General features: G+C 40.8%; 1 protein-coding gene across 1 annotated transcript in view; it reads left to right on the forward strand.

Moving 5' to 3' along the window:
- The window catches only part of EIF2B3 (eukaryotic translation initiation factor 2B subunit gamma), a 100,210-nt gene that overhangs the window by 45,767 nt on the left and 35,484 nt on the right, over positions 1–18,959 (forward strand). Inside the window, exon 5 of the mRNA XM_035894191.1 lies at positions 4,067–4,156. Coding sequence (XP_035750084.1) covers positions 4,067–4,156 — 90 coding nt within the window. The remainder of the gene's footprint in view (positions 1–4,066; positions 4,157–18,959) is intronic.

An 18,959-nucleotide genomic window follows, 5' to 3' on the forward strand; every position in this document is an offset into this window, starting at 1 on the left:
TGGTGAGGTTAATGTGGCAATATCCCATGCTTAGTAGAGAGGCTTTTTGGCTTTAAGCATTGTGTGTGCTCCCTTCAGATTTATGATTTTGACCCCAGCCTGGCATTATCACACTGTCAGTGGGAGTGCAGGGCTGGTTTGAACCTCCAGCTCTTGGTGGTAATCTCTCTTAATTAGTTTACAGTTGAAACAATTGTCCATCTTTTTGCCTTTAAACGAGGGAAGTTTGCTCTATCAGTGGTTGAATTCCCTGAGGGAGGAAGTCCTGAGAGAGGTTATCAGGGAGAAAAAAGCTCTGGGCTCCACTTTCAAAGCAATGCCATGTACGAAGCATGCATCAATCCTGTTAGTACTGCTTATTATTTCACAATGGCGTGTCAGGAATTACGGGCACAGACCTTTCTAAGGACTCTTGCAGACCTTTATGCGCTCTCATCCCAGTCAGGATTTTGTGGAATTATGTGCTAATAAAAGCTAATTTTACACATTAAACTGCATTCTTTGAAATTGCTCTTTTAATTGCTGATCTTTCCCTGACTTCTCCACAGATCTCTCCGAGCCTCCTCATTGTCCACTTTCTGCCAGGGAGCCCTCCATGCCTCATCATTAGGGCTAAAATCTGCCATCACTTAACATAACACACAGAGCTTACAACTGGGAACAGCCCCCTCCCTTGCATGGGAGCACAGACAATAATAGACGCTATAGTGGCAGCGCCAATGGGAGTTTTACCATGTATTTTAATGACTTGTGCTTGATTACATTTGCTAGATTGAATCAAAGTTCATTTAGTAATTGGTATGATTCTTAGAAGGTTCGCATTTGACATTCCTCGCTCATTAAAGAGCTCCAACAATGGCTGTTACAACTTTCATCTCAACGGTGACCCTCTCAGATATATATCCAGTCTTTTTCTTTTGATAAACCACCCAACCCGGCATTCATTAACACTTAACCGTCTGCAGCCAGCCCCTCCTCGTACCTTCTCCCTTGCTTTGATGATATAATTAAAAGCCTTCTGTATTATCTCCCTCAGAGCGATAACTCTAGGTGCGTCAGCTCTCGGCACATGCATTGTTTGTTATTCGATTCTCTCTGTATCAGCTGTTCCTTGCGACGGGCTCATTTTTCATACGTTGTAAAGATTAGCTGATGGAGTGGGAGATCAGAGGCATGAGAAGGGAGTGTGGCTTTCGATATTAGTAACCAGATGCTCATTTGAAATGGTGATGGAGTTTGCCGTTATCTGCTAGATTATTTGGCTCCTTTGCTTTTACCTGAAGATAAACTGGTTTAAGCACTAGTCAATGAAAATTAGCATCATCTTCAGTGGCTTGTTATGACAGAGTGTTCTTATCAGTCTGGTTTAGTGTGGCTATTCTCTCCTTGAGTCTGGTTTACAGAAATCGCAGCTTTGTTTATGCATGTGCCCAAACTTGCCTGTTTGACCTTTGAAGCTGTGATTATAATATTAATCTGTGGAACTATTCTGTTGCAAATCACTTAGGTGGTCTGTATTTCAGCAGATTTTCATTGTGGGACCTCCCTCTTGTCCAGCTTAATGTTCCGTTATTGTTAGTATATTCTACGTTGAAAGCTAGCTCAGAGTGGCGTTTCAGTACATGTTGTTGTCTGGTTGGTTTTTGTGGGGGGAGTTTTGTGTGTGATGGAACTGCAGCTAGGATAGCACGGTGCTACTGTCTGTCCACTTGCACTGATTTTGTATAACTTTGTTATAAAGCTGCTTAGCTACAGAAAAACTTGGTACAATACTTGCGTGCAGATACAAACTTCAGCCTGCAAATCCTCAGTGTCCTGCCGTGTAGCTAAATAGCGTTATTCCAGTTTGCAGGTGGGGACACTGTATGTGTGAGAGCCACAGAGACACTGGCAACAGAACCAGCATTTAGCGAGGAGTTCCTGTTTTACCCTTTTCTGCTTGACGTCTCGCCCTTGCAGCCTTATGTTTAAGGGCAGTTGTGATAGATCTTGAATAGGGAGAGAAGAATCTGGCATTCTGGCACTAAAGAAACTTGTCCTGTTTGTCGTATTCAAGAATTGGGTTTTTTCCTCCTACTTTTCCCTGTCCTTCCCATGTTGCGTCCATTTCTTTTTTTTTACCTTGTTCCATTGTTTTGTTCATTTTCCCAGTTTTTCTCCCTGCTCCACTTCTTCCCACTTGTCTCTTTCACTTGTTTCAATTTGTCTCTTTCACTTGTTTCAATGAATACAATGAATTGTATTCATTATATAAATAAAATTTCTTTTTCTCAGAGAAGATAGGAAAATTCTCCCTCTCCTAAATGCACAAAATATGGAATGCATAGCAGGATGCAGAGCAGGAGGGAGTCTGCTGACTTCCAACTGCAAGACCTCATTAAAATTAGTGGATTCCCTATCCTCTTTGCATAAGGAACATTGCTATTTGGGCTGACTTCCACAGTAACATCTGGGCCACTGATAACATCAGTACTGGAGCATTGCTAGGTGAGCTCATGTTTTGTTAATGAAGTAATCTACTGAAAGTGCATATATCATTTTTTAGTACCACATACTTTACTGCAAAGTGTCTTACTACTATTCTAGGAGCTTTTCTTTGGAAGTGGGACTTAAAGAATTTCATTACAGTTAATAATATGCTTAGCTTGAATTGAATGGCATGCTTGAGAAATGTCACCTAAATTATAAAATTTTAAGACTTAAATACTTTGGTAATTCAATGCATTAGATGAGAAATACAGTGAAAAAATGGCTTGCTAGAACACCTGATATTCTTGGTAGTTTTGGTGTTATTAAATATTCAGTGTGCTAGTATTGGTTTACTATACACACACCCACACATCCCCAAGTTGTGAGTGAACCCTCTGCTGAGCTAACTAAATAATAAAAGTGATCATGATTACAAACATCTGACTTTAGTGTGTTCTGGAATAAGCACACAAAGATTGGATGGTATATACTGGTAAGATATGTTCTTTCAAACTTCATTATGAAATCCAGGCATCAAAGGAGGAAAAATGAAAATGGAGACAATTTCAGGTGTGGATTGAAATTTCTCCCTTAATAGCCTCTGGACTGTGAGTGCAATTGCAGTTCTCTTTGCCAGCCCAGTCTAGTCCCTGACTGTTGTTGTTTGTTGTCTTTTTTAATTTGCAAGCTAAATATTTTTGTGGCTTTTCTGTCCTGAGAACTAGTGGTGAGTGCTCAGCCAGCCGGAATACTCTTAAATAAGGCTACAGGTGTGTGGAAGGGAAAGTAATATTGGCATAAAATGTCTAGCTGTTTTGAGACAGGTTCCAAAACCATTTTCCACTAAGAGAAGTAATAGAAGTAATCAATGAGCCTTTCTGATTTAAAACTTTGTTCTTAAAATATTGAAGCTATTGGAGATTTCTGAGTTTCTGAAATACTAACCTGCCACTGGTCTGAAAGCAAAGACTTCCCTGTTTGCCACTGTTTGGCTAATGATGAGAGGAACTGTTACTGATCTTTTCCATTTTACTGGGCTGTATACGCAAACGCTTTGTAATTGAGCTGTGGCAATCATTTGTAATGTGTAGTGTAGGAGAGGTGAGCAGACCCCATCTCCTTCCCCTATTCCCCTCCAGGAAGTGTTGGAAAAAATACAGTAGTGTTGTTGTGTTTGCTAGCAGAACATGCACAGCCTTGCATATTAAGGCAGGAACTTAGCCAAAAGCTTTGAATTATTGTACCCTGACATTACCCACTGTAACATTTAGCACTCTGGGCCCATTACTTTGGCTTCCTGCCCAGTAATGTGCAATTTCCACTTACATAAGAAGATGTAGCAGGAGTAATGACTCCTTGGAGGAGGTGTTTTCTTTCACAGCAAATCAGCCCAGGGCCAGCAGGTGTAAGTTTCTAGACACAGTCCAATAATGGCAGCCTGCACTGTTCTCCTCTGTTAATCCAGCAATAGATGGAAAGGAACAGATCGGCCTTTGCAAACTTTTCACTGTCCACTGACTTAATTGCAAAGTCAGGCGCTTGTAAATGGCCACGCAAAACTCTGATGATTTTCCTTTTTTTTAAATTTATTTTCCAGGCACCCAAGAATGCACATCAGAACAGGGCTGATGGATGCCCACCTCTACTGTCTGAAGAAATATGTGGTAGACTTCCTTGTAGAAAACAGGTAAGAAACCAAGCAATACACAAGATCGTAGCAGGTGTTGCATTGACAAATGGTTTGTACCAGAGCTTTTAGAGGGAGATTTGTTTCATTAAATGGGCTAGCCTAAAATAGAAATGTAAATGAAATGACTTTTCAGAATGCTCTAACAACGCTAAAATGAATGCCAAGCATTATGTCCAAGTTTCTTATTCAGACCTTCTTTAGAAAAAAAAAAATCTAGTAACAGCATAAAGTGAAAGCTAAAATTTTTGCCTTTTTTCTGCATCTCTTGTTTTCCTCATGTATCTGTGCTTTTTGGTTGCTCATTTCACCAGGGCTCCCCCATTGTTAGGGCTGTGAATACATTTCTGACCTTTGATTTCCCCCACCACAGTCTGTTTTGGCCTTTGCAATCACCTTTTCTCTCCCCCTTCACATCTACCACCACTGCAGGTGGGCTAGCTCTGTAGCATCCTATGTTTTTAGCTTGTGATGTTCCTCTGTCAAAACTCTGAGACCACCCACTGAGAGTAAGAAAAACATCCATTTATGGAAGTGGAGAAGGATCTTAGCTATAATATTTCATGAAACAGACAAAAAAACCCCCTGTTTATCTTTTAAAAACAAACAAATGAACAACCCCCCTCACAGTAAGTAGTTCAGTTTTGGAATATGTCCTGTTCCTAGCCTTTTTGTAGTGCTCTCATGCCCACTACATAGATTGAATGCTCACTGAGTTCTCAAGAGTTTTTCTCCCCTTTTCAGTAAGATGAAAGATAAAGGGGCTAAGTGTTGTGTTCATAGTCCTTTTCATAAACTGACATGTGAAAAAACGTTGCGGGGCTGGGGGATTTCTGGTAGTCTTGACCATATACAAATCTGGTGATGCAGTTGGATACATGATAGAAGGAGCTCTTCCAGAACAAGGTTTTGTGAGTGACTTAAAATTAAGTGGAAAATCTGTGTTAACCCCCAGGGCAATTTCTTACCATGCATAAGAATAAAGCTTATCTGATACTCTGACTAGCACATGGGGGCATTGTACAAGTCATTTTAGTTCCCATTTGTGTATGGGAACATGTCTGACGGGTGAAAAAGCTTCAGGAGCAGCAGATGCTTTAAATCTGGAATAAGCCATTTATTCAGTGTATTTCAGAAAGTTGGTGACAGTTTGGACTTCTTGTATTTCCTGTGGTAGCACGAAGCAGTGTTTATGCCTTTCTTTTGTCATAATACAACATGTAGGACTCATTTCTTGAAATCCTAGCCACCTGGTTTTGCTGGGATTAGATATTTCCGGAATATTACACATTTCACACATTCAGTTCTTTTTCCCTGGTATTTCATGCTGGTTTGAATTTAGATCATTAGGTCTGTGGGACAAGGACGGTCTTTGTCAGACATGCCACAGTGCATGACACCGTGAGGCCTCTAAACCTAGATAGTGGTAACTTCAGATTTCAAGGCTTTATGCTATTTCCATTGAAACTGCTGAGATCTTTGGCTTTGTCAGTGGCAGGATTTTACTTCGTATTCGCCAAAGCCAGCAGAATGAAATCCTGCTCTGAACTCTTCCAGTTGCCCCCAGGTCCCTCTAGAACAAGTCTACTGACTTTCTGCAAACATGACTAGTTATTTTTTTTGTTTTTCTATAGAGAGGTCATTCACGGTCTTCACCTTTTATGAAGCTGTGCTTCTTTTCTGTGACACTTCTGTAACAAATACATAATTACGGCAGCTAGACAGCATTTCTTAAGACCTGGCTTAGCAACATCTGGCTTACTAATGGCAGGTAGCTGCTTCATTCTCTTTATTACACACATGCTGCTTATTCAGTCAATTGAGAGAAAGTCAATTGCAAGTAATGTGCTTAACTGGCAAATCTGGGGAACGGGACTTGTGCCATGAGGAATAACTTGGGCTTTCAGGCTCCTGGCACTGGTGAGTATTTGCAGCTTGTTTTTCTTCTCTGAGGAAGGGGAGGACAGTGCATACCCAAAGATCTTTCCATGTTTGGCAGCAATATGCCAGGACTTTTAAAGACGCTGTGGAATATTTTTGCCTCAAAAGTACTGACATATACATAATTGTTTGGGTTTCAGGATTCTTTTTAATACTTTTTTTTTTTTAGTCTAGAGAGAACCTACAGTAAGATTTTGCCTCTCTGCAATTCCGCACCAGGACTGGAGAAGCTCAGATGTCTTGTTTAAGCTGTGCGTGTTTAAAACTAACAGCAGGGACTGAAGTGAACAGTGAAGCTCTTGTACGGTGCCAGGAAGTACTGACACAGTGTACTTCCTCAATATTACAATATTTACATTGTGTTAATATTTTAACAGCAGGGTTTGATGGCAGGCAGAACACCTTTTTTCATTGTTTGTAGCTCAATGAAGCATTTACATTTTTTTCCAATTTTATTTTGACATACAAAAGCAGAAAAGATGTTACCCAGCAGTAAAAAAAATTCAGATCCTACAACTGGCTATAGCTCACTCTTTTGCAGAGGAAAATTATGATTACTTCCAGGTCAAAGAATTACATGAAAACTAATGTGGTTATGTATGTGGGATCTGTTGCTTCAAATGGAATAAAAGCCCAGTGTAGTCCTAGCTTAGCTGCAAAAATGTGGCAAGAATAAGCTCTCTCCAAGTGAATGTAGTTTGTACATAGCTTCACCTGTAAGGGTAAATTGCATTCCTTCACTTTGATTGGATTAATGTTTGCATTGTCTGTAAAGTCCAAAGTCACTAGCAACTAGTATGAAAGCAGAGAAAAGAGAATGTGAAATGGCTAAACCTTTCTTCTGTCTAAGTGTGTGAATCTTGCTTTAGGATTTGGGACAACTTTGTTGCGTGACACCTCTGGAAAAAGGCTGAATTCAGCCTTTCAGTTCAGCTCCAGAATGGAGTTGTGATACCAAGGTTTTATCATCAGCTGGGCCACTATTTTGGTTTGTGATACTAGACAGGTCTCTTAATTTTTCTATGTGCTTGTTTCCTCTTCTGGGTGGGATTGTTTGGAGAATAATCAGTGCGTTTTTGGCAGCAGTGAGATTCTACTATGGGGGATGTTAGGAGAGGTCAAAATACTGTTTGGTAGTCTGTAACTCAGTTTGTAGTCCTTTAATACACTTTTATGAACTATTTTAAAAGGACTGAACAGTAGATTCTCCTGCCTGAAGTTTTATTGCACTATAGCAAACCAAACAAATTCTTGAGTTTTAAAAAGCGGAGATCGCTAGTGCCTTTGAATTAAAGTCAGAGGAAATGGCCTGTTTATTAGAACCCCCTCAAATATGTATGTCCAGACAAAAAAAAAAAAATCACACCCCTAGTGTTGTTTAAACCTGGGGAATTTATTTTTTGGGGAATGAAACTGCTTTCTCTTTCCTCTCCTAGGAGGAAAAAATGCATTTTGCCAGTTAAAATCCCCATCTCCATCTATCTCTCATCCTAGAGAGATAGTTCAACAAGTTCAACACGGCATCTTGGTGAAATTGGGTCTTCAAGGGTATGACAGTCCTACCCTGTCCAAATTTACCAAGGTCAAACACTTGTGGTTCCACAGTGTCTTGGGGAACAGCTGAAGAAATTCTTGCCCCAGCAGTTTGTTATTCCCTGCAGCTGGAATTTACACCTCTCCTTCTCTATACACTCCTGCATTCCTGGGGCAGGTTGATTATCTGAGTGCTCCTTAATAAGCTTCAGTGCACTGGCAGCCTCTGCCCAGGGGTGCCAGTAGGAGCACTCGGAGCTCTGACCTGGGTTGGACATCTTCATCCCCACATCCGCAGTGGACACCCGGTGCTGACGACTTCTGGGTCTGTTCCCACTAGATTCACAGATCATACCCTGCTGCCAACTGGATTTATCCTGTCTGAACAGTGAACGATCAGCAGCCTGTTTGGGCTGAATTTTTTTCTGATTATGACTGTCCTGGGGTTTGTTTTTTTTCTGCAGAGACCTTTGGTTCTTCCCCAGGTTCCTTTCTGCATCATCAAAGTTCGAGTTGCTGAGGTTGGTCTTGGTTGGGCAGAGGTACCGAGTCTGTCGAATTGTATCACATCTTTGCATGGGAGAGAAGTCAGTTAAAAATCTGATCTCCCTGTATTTAAGCAAGAGCTTTTCTTTCTTAACCATTTCCTTTTTCAGAATTAGGTAACCTGAGGATCTTATAGGTGCTAGGCTTTGTGGTGTGGGGAAGACAGGCAAGTGCTGGCCGTGCACGTTGCAGGAGCTGCTCTGCCAGCACAGGGCAGGGATAGTTGAAAGTGAACACCTGCACCGCATGATGAACTGCACAATATTGCTTTTCTTAAAACGATCATTACATGAGCTGAGCCAGCAGGCTAGACAGAAGCAGAGGCTGTAGCTGGCTGGGGGCACGGCTCCACCCCACAGCTGGCGGGCCTCACACCCCCGGGGCCCTGGGGTGGCAGCCAGCACAGTAGCCAGTCCCTTTTTTGGCACTCTCCTGAGTGCTAGGTTGGAATCCTGCCTTGCTGCTGCATTCAGGGCAGATGGAAGAAGAGAGTCCTTATTCCCTTTCCCCTGTGAACTTCATCTGTAGTGGAGGGCAGGATCTAGGCCTGTGCTTTGTGGGCCCGGCATGTTGCGCAGGCATGCACTGATATTTCCTTACTGTGTGCTGACAGTTTGCTTGCTAACAATGCCAGCAAAGCTGCTAGCAGAAGAAATGTGATCAAAGTGAAATTGCATGGTAGTTCGTGTTCTGTCTTTCCAGACTATTTCTAAAGCTCTAGCCTGGTGAAATAAGATACCTGATTTGGGGGGGTTGAGGAGGGAGGTAGTTACAAAGCAACCCGTTCCCTTGTAAAGTTTTAACGTGGAAAATTCAAACTTGCTTTGGAAATTTAAGTGTTGAAGATGTGTGTGTATATATCCTGCACATATGCTTAAAAGCATATGTAATATGCATTTATAATACATGTATGCATGAATGGCATTGTGCCCACAGCCAGTTGTGCAGGTACAGATGACGTTTCACCCTGCTCATAGCTGAAACCTGTAGACACGTGGAGGCTGCCACTTTCACCTCTCAAGGTAGACTAGAAAATAGGAAGCCAGACCAAGGCTGCCTAAAACAAAGCAGTATGTTGTCCTACTTATTAAGTTACCTTCCAAAAGTCACTTTTGTCAAATGGCATCAGTGCAGAGCATGTCATGAATATGCCAATCAAACTTTAGTTACAGGTTGGGCACACAAAAAGCTACAATTAAAAATACTAACTTTGCAAAGTTAAGCACTTGGCAGATAGGAAGTGCCACAGCTGAGGCTCTCTGTGCAATCTTTTGCTTCTGTGTGTGCCATGTGTTATGGTACGGTCTCCAGTTACATGACTTTCTACGTTTTTTTTTTTCCTCTCTGTGACCATTGCTTCAGTTGTTGCCTGAGGTGCTCACTGAAGGAGATACTATTCAATATTGTATGTAACTTCTGTAGTTCAGGGAAGGCCACCAGCCTTACTTGCTGCTCGCTGTTTAAACCCTGTTCTGAAGATATGGTAAATACTTTCCTTTTAGATTCTTAGTGCTAATCACAGATAATATAATGCTCTGCATACACTTAATTAACTGTCTTTTCCAGCACCCCGATTAGTGAAGTAGCAGTCTTTCCCCATTCTGAAAGGGGGAAACTAAGGCACACCAGAGCTGAAGTTTGAAGCATCTTTGTCTTAATTACGCCATTTTTCAGTCCTAAATGTTATACAGAGAGGCTCTGAATGTTGAAAGAATCTTTTTCATTGATGATAGCTGTCACAGGGTGGCACTGATTAAATCAAAAGCACACAATTGGTGGCAACCTGCAGAACTTAGATTTACATTCTGCATTGAGCAGCGTCTGTAAACTCCTCTGACAGAAGGGAATTGAAAATAAAAAATCTGTTCTTCAGGCATCATTCATTTGCCTTAAATATTAGCAGTTCTTTTCTCGCAGCCCTCTGCCTTGTACATTTAACACACATGTTCTAACAAATGAGGCAGGCATTCTTCTGCCTCATTACACAACCTTGATTCATCCCCAGGGCATAGTCCATCTTTACATTGGGTGAAGAAGAGATTGAGAATGAGGAGAGAGGAAAAGTAGGTGAGTGTGTTTTTAAGGATGGTGTCATAATGTGTACACATGAGGTCTTAATTAAGGTTGCATAAGCAACATAGTTCTAGCTTTTCTTAATTTGAGTGCCCAAACTGTTACTCTGATGTTCTTTTAAGTGTATGTATGTATATTTATATATGTGACACTTTTAGAATAAATCAGTGAGGCTACTGTGACTCTTGCTAATGGAGTAGCTGTTATCAACACAGATTTATCACCTTTCAGGTCAGTCACCAGAAGGAGATGGGATGCTCTAAACTTCAAAGAATATCCAGCTCAGCCTTTGTAACCTTGGCCTGCCATGTACTCTGTTACTCTGTGGAGTGGTGCATGAGCAGTCCAGTTACCTTGCAGAAAGAGAGAGAGAATGGAGCATGCCCAATGTAGAAGGGCTCAAAAAATTTAGCTGCAAAACAGGTCTCTTCCAAGCATGTGCAAACAGTGGTTTTTCAGACTTAGCTTGATGTAGTATGGGTACTTTTTATGTTTACAAATGTAACGCCCTGACGAAAAGACAACCTTGTGCCAAATTGCAAGCGTGGAAGTGCAAGAGCTTTTCAGCAGAGCAGTTGAAATATTTTTAACATGGACAAAACAAAGTATTTTTCCATAATTTTGTTCTTGGGAATAGCTGAGACATTTTTGATGAAGCTATCCAAAAAAAATCAGCTTTAGGCAAACACCTGGTATGGGTAATTTCAGCCAAAACAGTTAAGCTTTGGCAAAGTTTACAAACAGATGAAGACAGAAACTTACAATAGGAAATGCTGGGCAATTTATCTGCATGCACCCCAATTGTACCACCTCTGAAAGCCAGTCATCTCAGTTTTTCTGAAGGCAGATGCCAATGTCTGTTTGCTCAGATGTTACGGCTTCTCTGTTATGCATGAGTGGCAATTGCATTTTCTAACATAAGATCATCTTTGGACTTCATTTCAAAACACGATGTCTGTATTTCTAAAACAAAGTTGATAGCACACATCTTCCTCTTCTACATTAGAACATTTTACATACTTTTGTGGTGTCTTTCCCCCTTTTTTTGCCTTCTCTTCCTCCTAAAAGCAAGGCAAAATTTCTATTCTGTTTAGTAATGTTTTGCAAATCACCATTTTGTCCTGAATCTAGTACTTCTAAATTGTTGGGTGTAGAAAAAGCCACTGTTTCCATTGTACAGTCACCTGGGAGCTGGGCAGCTCTGTTTGTGGCCAGAAGGAATGATGCATGGCACTGGAAAGGCAAGAATGATAAATAGCAGCACTGACTGTGGTCGCTTTGAAAGGCCTGAGTAAGCGTTTGCAGTGCCTTGTCCTGGGAATGCTGAGTGCTAACCTCTTGCTTGCCACCAGGGAAAACCACTTTCCCTGGGGAGCCCTCGGCTCGGGGTGCACCGTGCGAGAGGCTGAGCTGGAGCTAAGGAAACAAATCCGCTCTTCTGCCGTTCTTCCAGCACTAGCTGGAGAACTGCCTGCCAGAGTTTGCCAGTAGAGAAACTCTTCTCTGAACTGAACAGATTTGCAGTAAGCTTTATAGTCAAAGTCAGTATGATTTGTTTGCAAAGTCAAACACGAGGTTTTTTGGGTTTGTTTTTTTTTTTTTTTTTTGAACTGCTGAAATAAATAAGAGCAAATTGTGTGAGGTCATACTGCTCTGCCTTTCCAAACTGCTTCAGCTGCAATCCCAGAGCAAGCTTCTCTTCTCGGCTTCCCTCTGCTCTGTCCAGAAAGCCTCCTCTGGGCCAGTGCTAGGAGGGGAGAGGAAGGTTTGCTGTCTCAGTGCTCTGTATTATGAGATTTGTGGCCGTGAGAAGAGCTGCAGTGGAGCCACCCTTTTCCTGGATGAAAGGCAGGGGCAGTGTGAGATCTGTGAAAACTGGAGGTGCGAGTGACTGGCTCTGAAGCTCCTGCTTGGATGGCTGTGTGCTATGCTGTACACAAAGGCCCCTGCAGGTTTATATTAAGGTGCTGCCCAGACTAAACCAGTGCATTTTTTCTTTTTCCCCTCTAAATGCCTTTTTATCATTCAGGCTGTCACCTGTGTTTCCTGGCAAGGGCTGCTGGCTGGGGGAGGTCTGGCAGAGCTGAACACCCAGCTTTGGTGGTCTTTGTGTGGCTGCCTGAAAGATGGCTTAAAACAGAACCTGCTCTGTGAATACCTGCGAGTTAACATGTGTCAGCCGTGTGGCTGGAAGGCTTCTCCTTTGCTGTAAAAAGAGATTTTATAATGAATACTTTCCTTGTGATTAAAATGGGTAAATAAACAAATAGCTCCTACAGGAAGTGTACTGTGTGAAGACGGGGCAAATAGATTGTAGCTTTCCAAAGAAGGAAAAGAAAAAGGGGAAAAAAAAAAAAAAAAAAAAAAACTCAGACCCAAGCTCCTCCTTAGTGCATTAATCTATTAGAATGTGAAATGGCAATTTATCTTTCCCATTTCCTTTCCTTGTCAAACATATCCAGCTGTTGGAGCTTTCACTGCTCCTTACTAGAAATGCCAAGACTTGAAATTTGTTGGTCTCCTCCTCCTCCAGAGTATAGTTACCATTATCATCTTTCCATGGTACCAATCAAGCTCACCCCTGAAAACCTTAGGAGAAAAACCCCTCATGATCCAAACTAGATTTAAACAAGTTATGATTTTCAGCAAATCAATTTTGTAATAAATAAAATTCCTTTTCCTGCTGGCGGACAACCTGGGAGCAGACGTATCTCTGGGTATGTTGAATTGGAGCTGATTAACTTCACAAATAACTGCAAATCTTTCTTTATGAGACCACGGTATGCTGTAGCGGCCGTGTGCCTGAGATACTCGAAGCATGCTTGGTCACAGCACAGTATTCTGTGCATGCAAGATGCTCCTAATGCAAATTTTTATAAAGTAAATGTTAAAATGTGTTAATGTTGTTCTCTAACTGTGATTTACAGCATCAGATAATGAACCAGTTGGATTCCCTATGAAAAGTGAATGGGAGGACATGAAAAAGGGCATTCAAATGTCAATGCAAATTGTATAGAATCATAGAAAAAATAAGGTTGGGGAGGGACCTCTAGCAGTTTCTAGTCCAACCTCCTGCTCAAAGTAGGGCTAACTTTTGTGTTGCTCAGGGGGGGTTTTTTGCAGTTGAGTTTTTAAAATCTCCAAGGATGGAGACTGGGCCTTGTCCCAGGACTGTACCACTCACTGAAAAGTTGTTTTCTTTATGTCCCAACTGGAATTTCCCTTGTTGCAGTTTGCGTCTGTTCCCTCTTGCCCTTTTACTGTCCACCTCTTGGAAAAGTCTGGCTGTCTTCTATATCACTTCACTTTTAGTTAGTGGAAAACAGAAATCAGATCCCCCTGCAGCCTTCTTTTCTCCAGGCTGAACAAATCCAGCTCCTCCAGCTTCTCTTCCTGCGTCATGTGCTCTTGGCCCTCCTGGTGGCCTCAGCTGGGCTTGCTCTGATCTGATAATAAACATTAAAAATTGTTAACTATTTTTTCCACTGTTTCATGCAGTTGCAATTTCCTTGGGTAGCCTTCAGTCAAATTTACTTTTTTCTTCATATGAGATGTGGATTTTGAACCAAGAAGAAATGATGAATCTTTCATCCATCTATGTGCGCTTTTTTCTTTTTTTTTTCCTTAAATCATTGACACTTGTTCAATATCATCCATTCTTTCATCAGTGCAGCACTGCTCACATGTAAGAGAATACTTGAGGTGAAATGATAATCTTACTTTGCAGGACATTTCCCTGTGAGGACACAATCCTTATGTGTGATATCATGGCATATTTCTCTTGCAGTGGAAAACATAATTCTCCTGTATCTTCTGTTCCGTTCAAATGATCTGAATTTCTCCCCAAGATTGTGAAACTCAAGAGTTTTCAAGATGACTTTTTCCTTTCTTCCCCTCTCTGGTTTGCTTCTGAATCTCTTATCGTCCACACCACTTCAGTCACTGACTGATCCTTCTGAAGTGCTGAGAGTCCCCTTTTCTCAAGAGTTGAATTTTTTTCAAAGAAAATAGTGATTGTTTCCCTAATATTCCACCTCCCATAGTTTTTGTACTCTAGGTGTTAGTTCAGTGTGAAATTTCATTGTGCCTTAGCCAGTCAAATGAAACATGAACAATAATGAAGCTATCTATAGCACTGTTGCCAACTTTATTATTGCATTGAGTTACTGTGATGGGAGACTTTTAAATTTCCTGCACATACAAAGGAGAATAAATGCTACTAACGATGATAGGGCACACATGCCTGAATAGAGTAGCTAAGAGGTATCTTCATTAAGTCAGTGAGTCATCAATAGATAGCAATGTTTTAAGTTCCATTTTAAGTAGCTAGAGTATGAGGTAAGGGCTGATCTTAGAACACAGTCTTGAATCAAAGTGGTGCAACTACAAATCGCTTCACTTAAAGCAAAAAAAAATTAAAAAACGGAGTATAACATTTTAAACAGCCACGGGACAGTCTACGAGAAATGCTGAGTGCTAAGTTACCAGTTTTGAAGAAGTCAAAGAATGTGGAGGAGGAGTTACATTTCCCTAAATCAAAGACGCAGATATGAACTGTAGTACACAGCATTTTACATCAAACCTTTCTGGATTGATAATACCTGGAAAGAACATTATGAATAAAAGTAGGCTCCTGAAGAGAGATGGGATTCATCGGCCAAAAATCTTCATCTTAAAAGTTCTTTGAGAAAGGGTGAAGTCACAAAAAAAGAAGTGTAGTCTTATCATGGGACTGTAGAACATATTGAAAATGCCACAGTAAAGAGAACAGAAGAGAGGGGTGGAGGAAGGATTACTTGTCAATAGTAAGGATAGGAATTAATTAAGGTAGAATGATTGCTGGGGAGAAGGATGTAGAAATGGGACTTGTACAGCTGGAAGCAGGACTGAATTACACACCAGAGCTTCCAGTTTATCTCCCAGACTGCTGAAAGAACGGGCATGTTATTAAGTCAAACAGAGAATGGGTCCATTTGATTGCAGACCACCAAGCACGGTATCTGCATGGAGAAACAGAGAAAATTGATGTGGACATCTACAGTGCCTTTGTCGCAGCCTCAGTGGAGCAGGGCAAAAGAGCGTACCCATCTGAAGCTAGAGCCATGGCTATGGTTTTTGACGTGTTTTATACAGACAAGTCTGAAGCATTTAAATCCATCTATCTAAACGTATACTTGTGCACCTGAAGTTTGCATAGTTCATCAGTTTTATGGAGACATGTCAACGTTATCAAATGCATCATATGCATATGTTTGTTCAGGCATATTACCAGAATGCCTCCGTTCAATGTACTTTTCAGAAAATGAGCCTAATTTCAAAGGCATTTAGAAAAGAGTTGGTAACTCAGACACAGATGGCCGCAAAAGCGGAGGTGGGAGAGAATGGGGAAAGATGAGTTCTGGCAAGGAATCACATTTGGTGCAGGTGCGCTTGTTTTAGAAGAATGGGATGCTGTCTGGGAATGAATGAGATCCATTCCTCAGCAGTGTGTACAACCTGCCAAACACCCTGGGTGGCCTCCGACGGCCTCGGAGACTTTTGGACAGAGAGAAGTTCTAAAAATGTCTAAACTTGCTGGCATTCCCGTGCAAAAGATGTGTTAGTCGGGAGCTGTGGGGCGTTCCTGGCTGTTTGGCAAGTGGGCAGAGTTAAGGTTACTTAGATGACCCGAGCTGAGTGCATGCACGCTTTCAAAGGATTTGAGTATGTAATTGAGGAGTTTTAATTTCTGTGGTCAATTTTTCGGAAAGCTGCCTTGTTTCCCAAAGGGTTTTTTGGCAGAAGTGGAAGTTAGATCCTTGCTCCTTTAAGTGCATCCAGACTTGGTGAAACTTGAGAACAGCTTTTTATGTGGTTTGCATCCATACCATCCCTTCCATACTTTGATCTGGATCCCCTCTGCATTATGGTATCTATGACCATCACTTGCATGTCATCTTCTGCTTTCCCTCCATCATCCTGAATGCAGGGATTTCAGTGGTGATTCTGCAGTTTTGGGAAGTCATTCATAAACTTGAGCCTGCAAAGCACCAGCTTATGCTGCAGTGGCTTTTGAAATACTGTCATGTACGCTCTTAGGAACGTTGGGAGTATGTTGTTGTCAGACTTGAAGGCTTTGGATAGAAAATAGTATGGAAAGACAAATGAAGCACAAACGCAGCCATGTGGAATTACCTTTTAGTAGAACATTTCTCAAAGTTTCCTTGCCTTCTCCGGAGGCTTTTAGCTCCAAAAATAATAAGAGACACTGACAAATAAGTAATTAATATGAAACTGGGAGTGGATGAGAAATGTATTTACTCTTTTTGTAATAGAAATTTTGAGAGTAGAATAGGGCAAATAGAACATAGCAAGAAATAACATCTGTCTGATGCTATGGTTGGTGTGGCAGGTTATTGAATTAGGCACAAGTAATTGCCTGGTAGCTTATTGGCTTGCCTGGTTACTTTGGAGTTTTCCTTTATTATAATTGGTCTTGTGTACACCAAACAAAGGCAAAAAGATTATTGCAAGATACAAGAACAGAATTAGCCTTCTGCAGGGATGTGGGACACCCTATACATTTATTATTTGATATTTTTTCCTTTTGTACATAGTCCTTGTCTGCTTTCTCCACATTCTTAGCATGTCTCAGAAATTCCAGCATTTTCAGCAGTGAAATCAGTAAGAAGAAGGGGAAAAGGCCTGTAATTGCTTTTTCCATTGTGCTTGTTAAAACCGCATTGTGGGAAATGGACCCAAACACTGTCTTTTAAGTGGTGTTGAGTATGAGGCAGGTGGTATTAACTCAGGACTGCATTAACTCTTTTCAAATCTCTTTCCTGTTTCCTTGAGGAAACATGCCTGGTGTATATATATGGCAAGGGCTGTTTGCCTGCCTCTTGCATTGACATTTTAATTTGGTCCATGATATAAATATCATTTCCCTAATCCCCCTTGCCCTGACCCTGTTTTGTCTTTTCTTCAAAGTGAGTTGACTTTTTTTTTTTTCTTTAAGGAGGGGGGAGGAGATGGGAATGCTGGCTGGCTGCTGTAGTTTGGAGCATTAAATGCTTGGGGAAAAAATCTCGGAGTAACTGTTGTTTCTTTCTTTGTATTCACATGGAAATTTTTAATCTCCATCAAAGGATCAGGAGAAAATAACGTTGAGATTCAATAAGAGAGCTCCCAGCTTACATGGAATTTTTAAATGTTATTTGGCTTTATCCTTTAAGCGATGAGAACCATGAACTATGTACCTACAGGGTTCAGAATTAACTTTTCTCTTTCTTCCAACACACCCTGTTTTGGTTTTTTTTTTTACTTTCTCCCTCCCTTTTTCTTACATCTTTATTGTTCTGCATAAACATGCAACTTCTTTTTGGCCAAAACTATAAGTGCCTAAGGATTTGTTTAGTTGTATTTATGTATACATTTCTAACGTTAATTATGAGCACCAGTCTGAAATACAGCTTCATGTTTTCCTTTTGATGTGATCTGAAGAATCTCTGTTGAGAGCCATGGAGCCAGGATCAGAACCCAACCCACTGTATGTTTGCATAGTTGTACAAGAGCTAATGTTAGGCTGTTAAAAAAAAAAAAAAAAAAAAAAAAAAAGCAAAAGTAGGTATAAAAGGGCTAATAATCCGCTTGTTTGTAGTGAGGAATCATGAATACTATCTGCACCTGTAGATGTAGCTGATTGTGCTAATAATGATAGCAAGGGAAGACCCCCTGCAACTAGCCCATGGAGAGTAACAGCAGATTTCACAGGTGGGTGCTGACAGCAATAGTAGATTTCATGCTTCATCACAGATTAATAAAACAGGGAGGATATTAAAATGCTAATACTCATTAATACCGTTTTATGGTGTTTAACATTAAACATGGAAAATGAAAATGAATGACAGCCGGTAAATGGAACTGACAGTTGTGTTCAGGGTGTCTGAAGCTAGTGAGAACTAGCTGCAGGAAATAAAAGCTGTGGATGCTCATGTTCCTGCTGTGAGTCAAGCCAAACAGCACCTCCTGGTACCTAGACTGTTGCAAGGTCACCTAAACTTAGACTTAAATAGACTCTTCTATTACTGTAAAATATTTTATGGCACTTTTCTTTCCCAGCATTAGTCAGAACCATTGTTTTCTGTGTCATATGGAAGACAGAGTCTCCAGCAATACGTAGGTGTTAAGAGCAGAAGTCACAGCCTGTTGAGAAGCATAATTGCAAAATATATATATTTTTTTTTAGTTTAGGTAGTCAACATTTGGGTTTTTTTCCCAAAACTTTTCTTGTGTTTCAGTTGGCTCCATTGTTTTTCATTTGTTAGTGAAGTTTCAATAAGCTTCCCTTCATCCCAGAGGCAGTTGCATTTCAGCAACAAGTAAAAGCTGGCCCTCTGTGGGCTGCAATGTATGTAATATAATGTAATATAATACAGTATAATATGATATAGTATACATAGATACAAACTTAATTCTGCCATATCACAGACTGTTCTAATTTCATTTGTGGTTAAAACTCACTGAAAACTTCTGTGTAGCTGTGTTTAAATATGAAACTTAAAGATCTAGGGTATTTTCCCCTAATATTCTTCACAAGTAAAAATTTTTCATTTAGCACAAACTTTATCTATATGTGCCCTTGCTGTCATGCAAAAATCCCAGGAACGCTGGGAAGATGTCGTGGTGCACAGGGTCCGATGATAAAGGGATTCAAAAGGCGTGGTACTGA

The sequence above is a fragment of the Egretta garzetta genome, unplaced genomic scaffold, assembly GCF_000687185.1.
Source record: "Egretta garzetta isolate BGI_Z169 unplaced genomic scaffold, ASM68718v1 scaffold145, whole genome shotgun sequence".
NCBI lineage: Eukaryota > Metazoa > Chordata > Aves > Pelecaniformes > Ardeidae > Egretta > Egretta garzetta.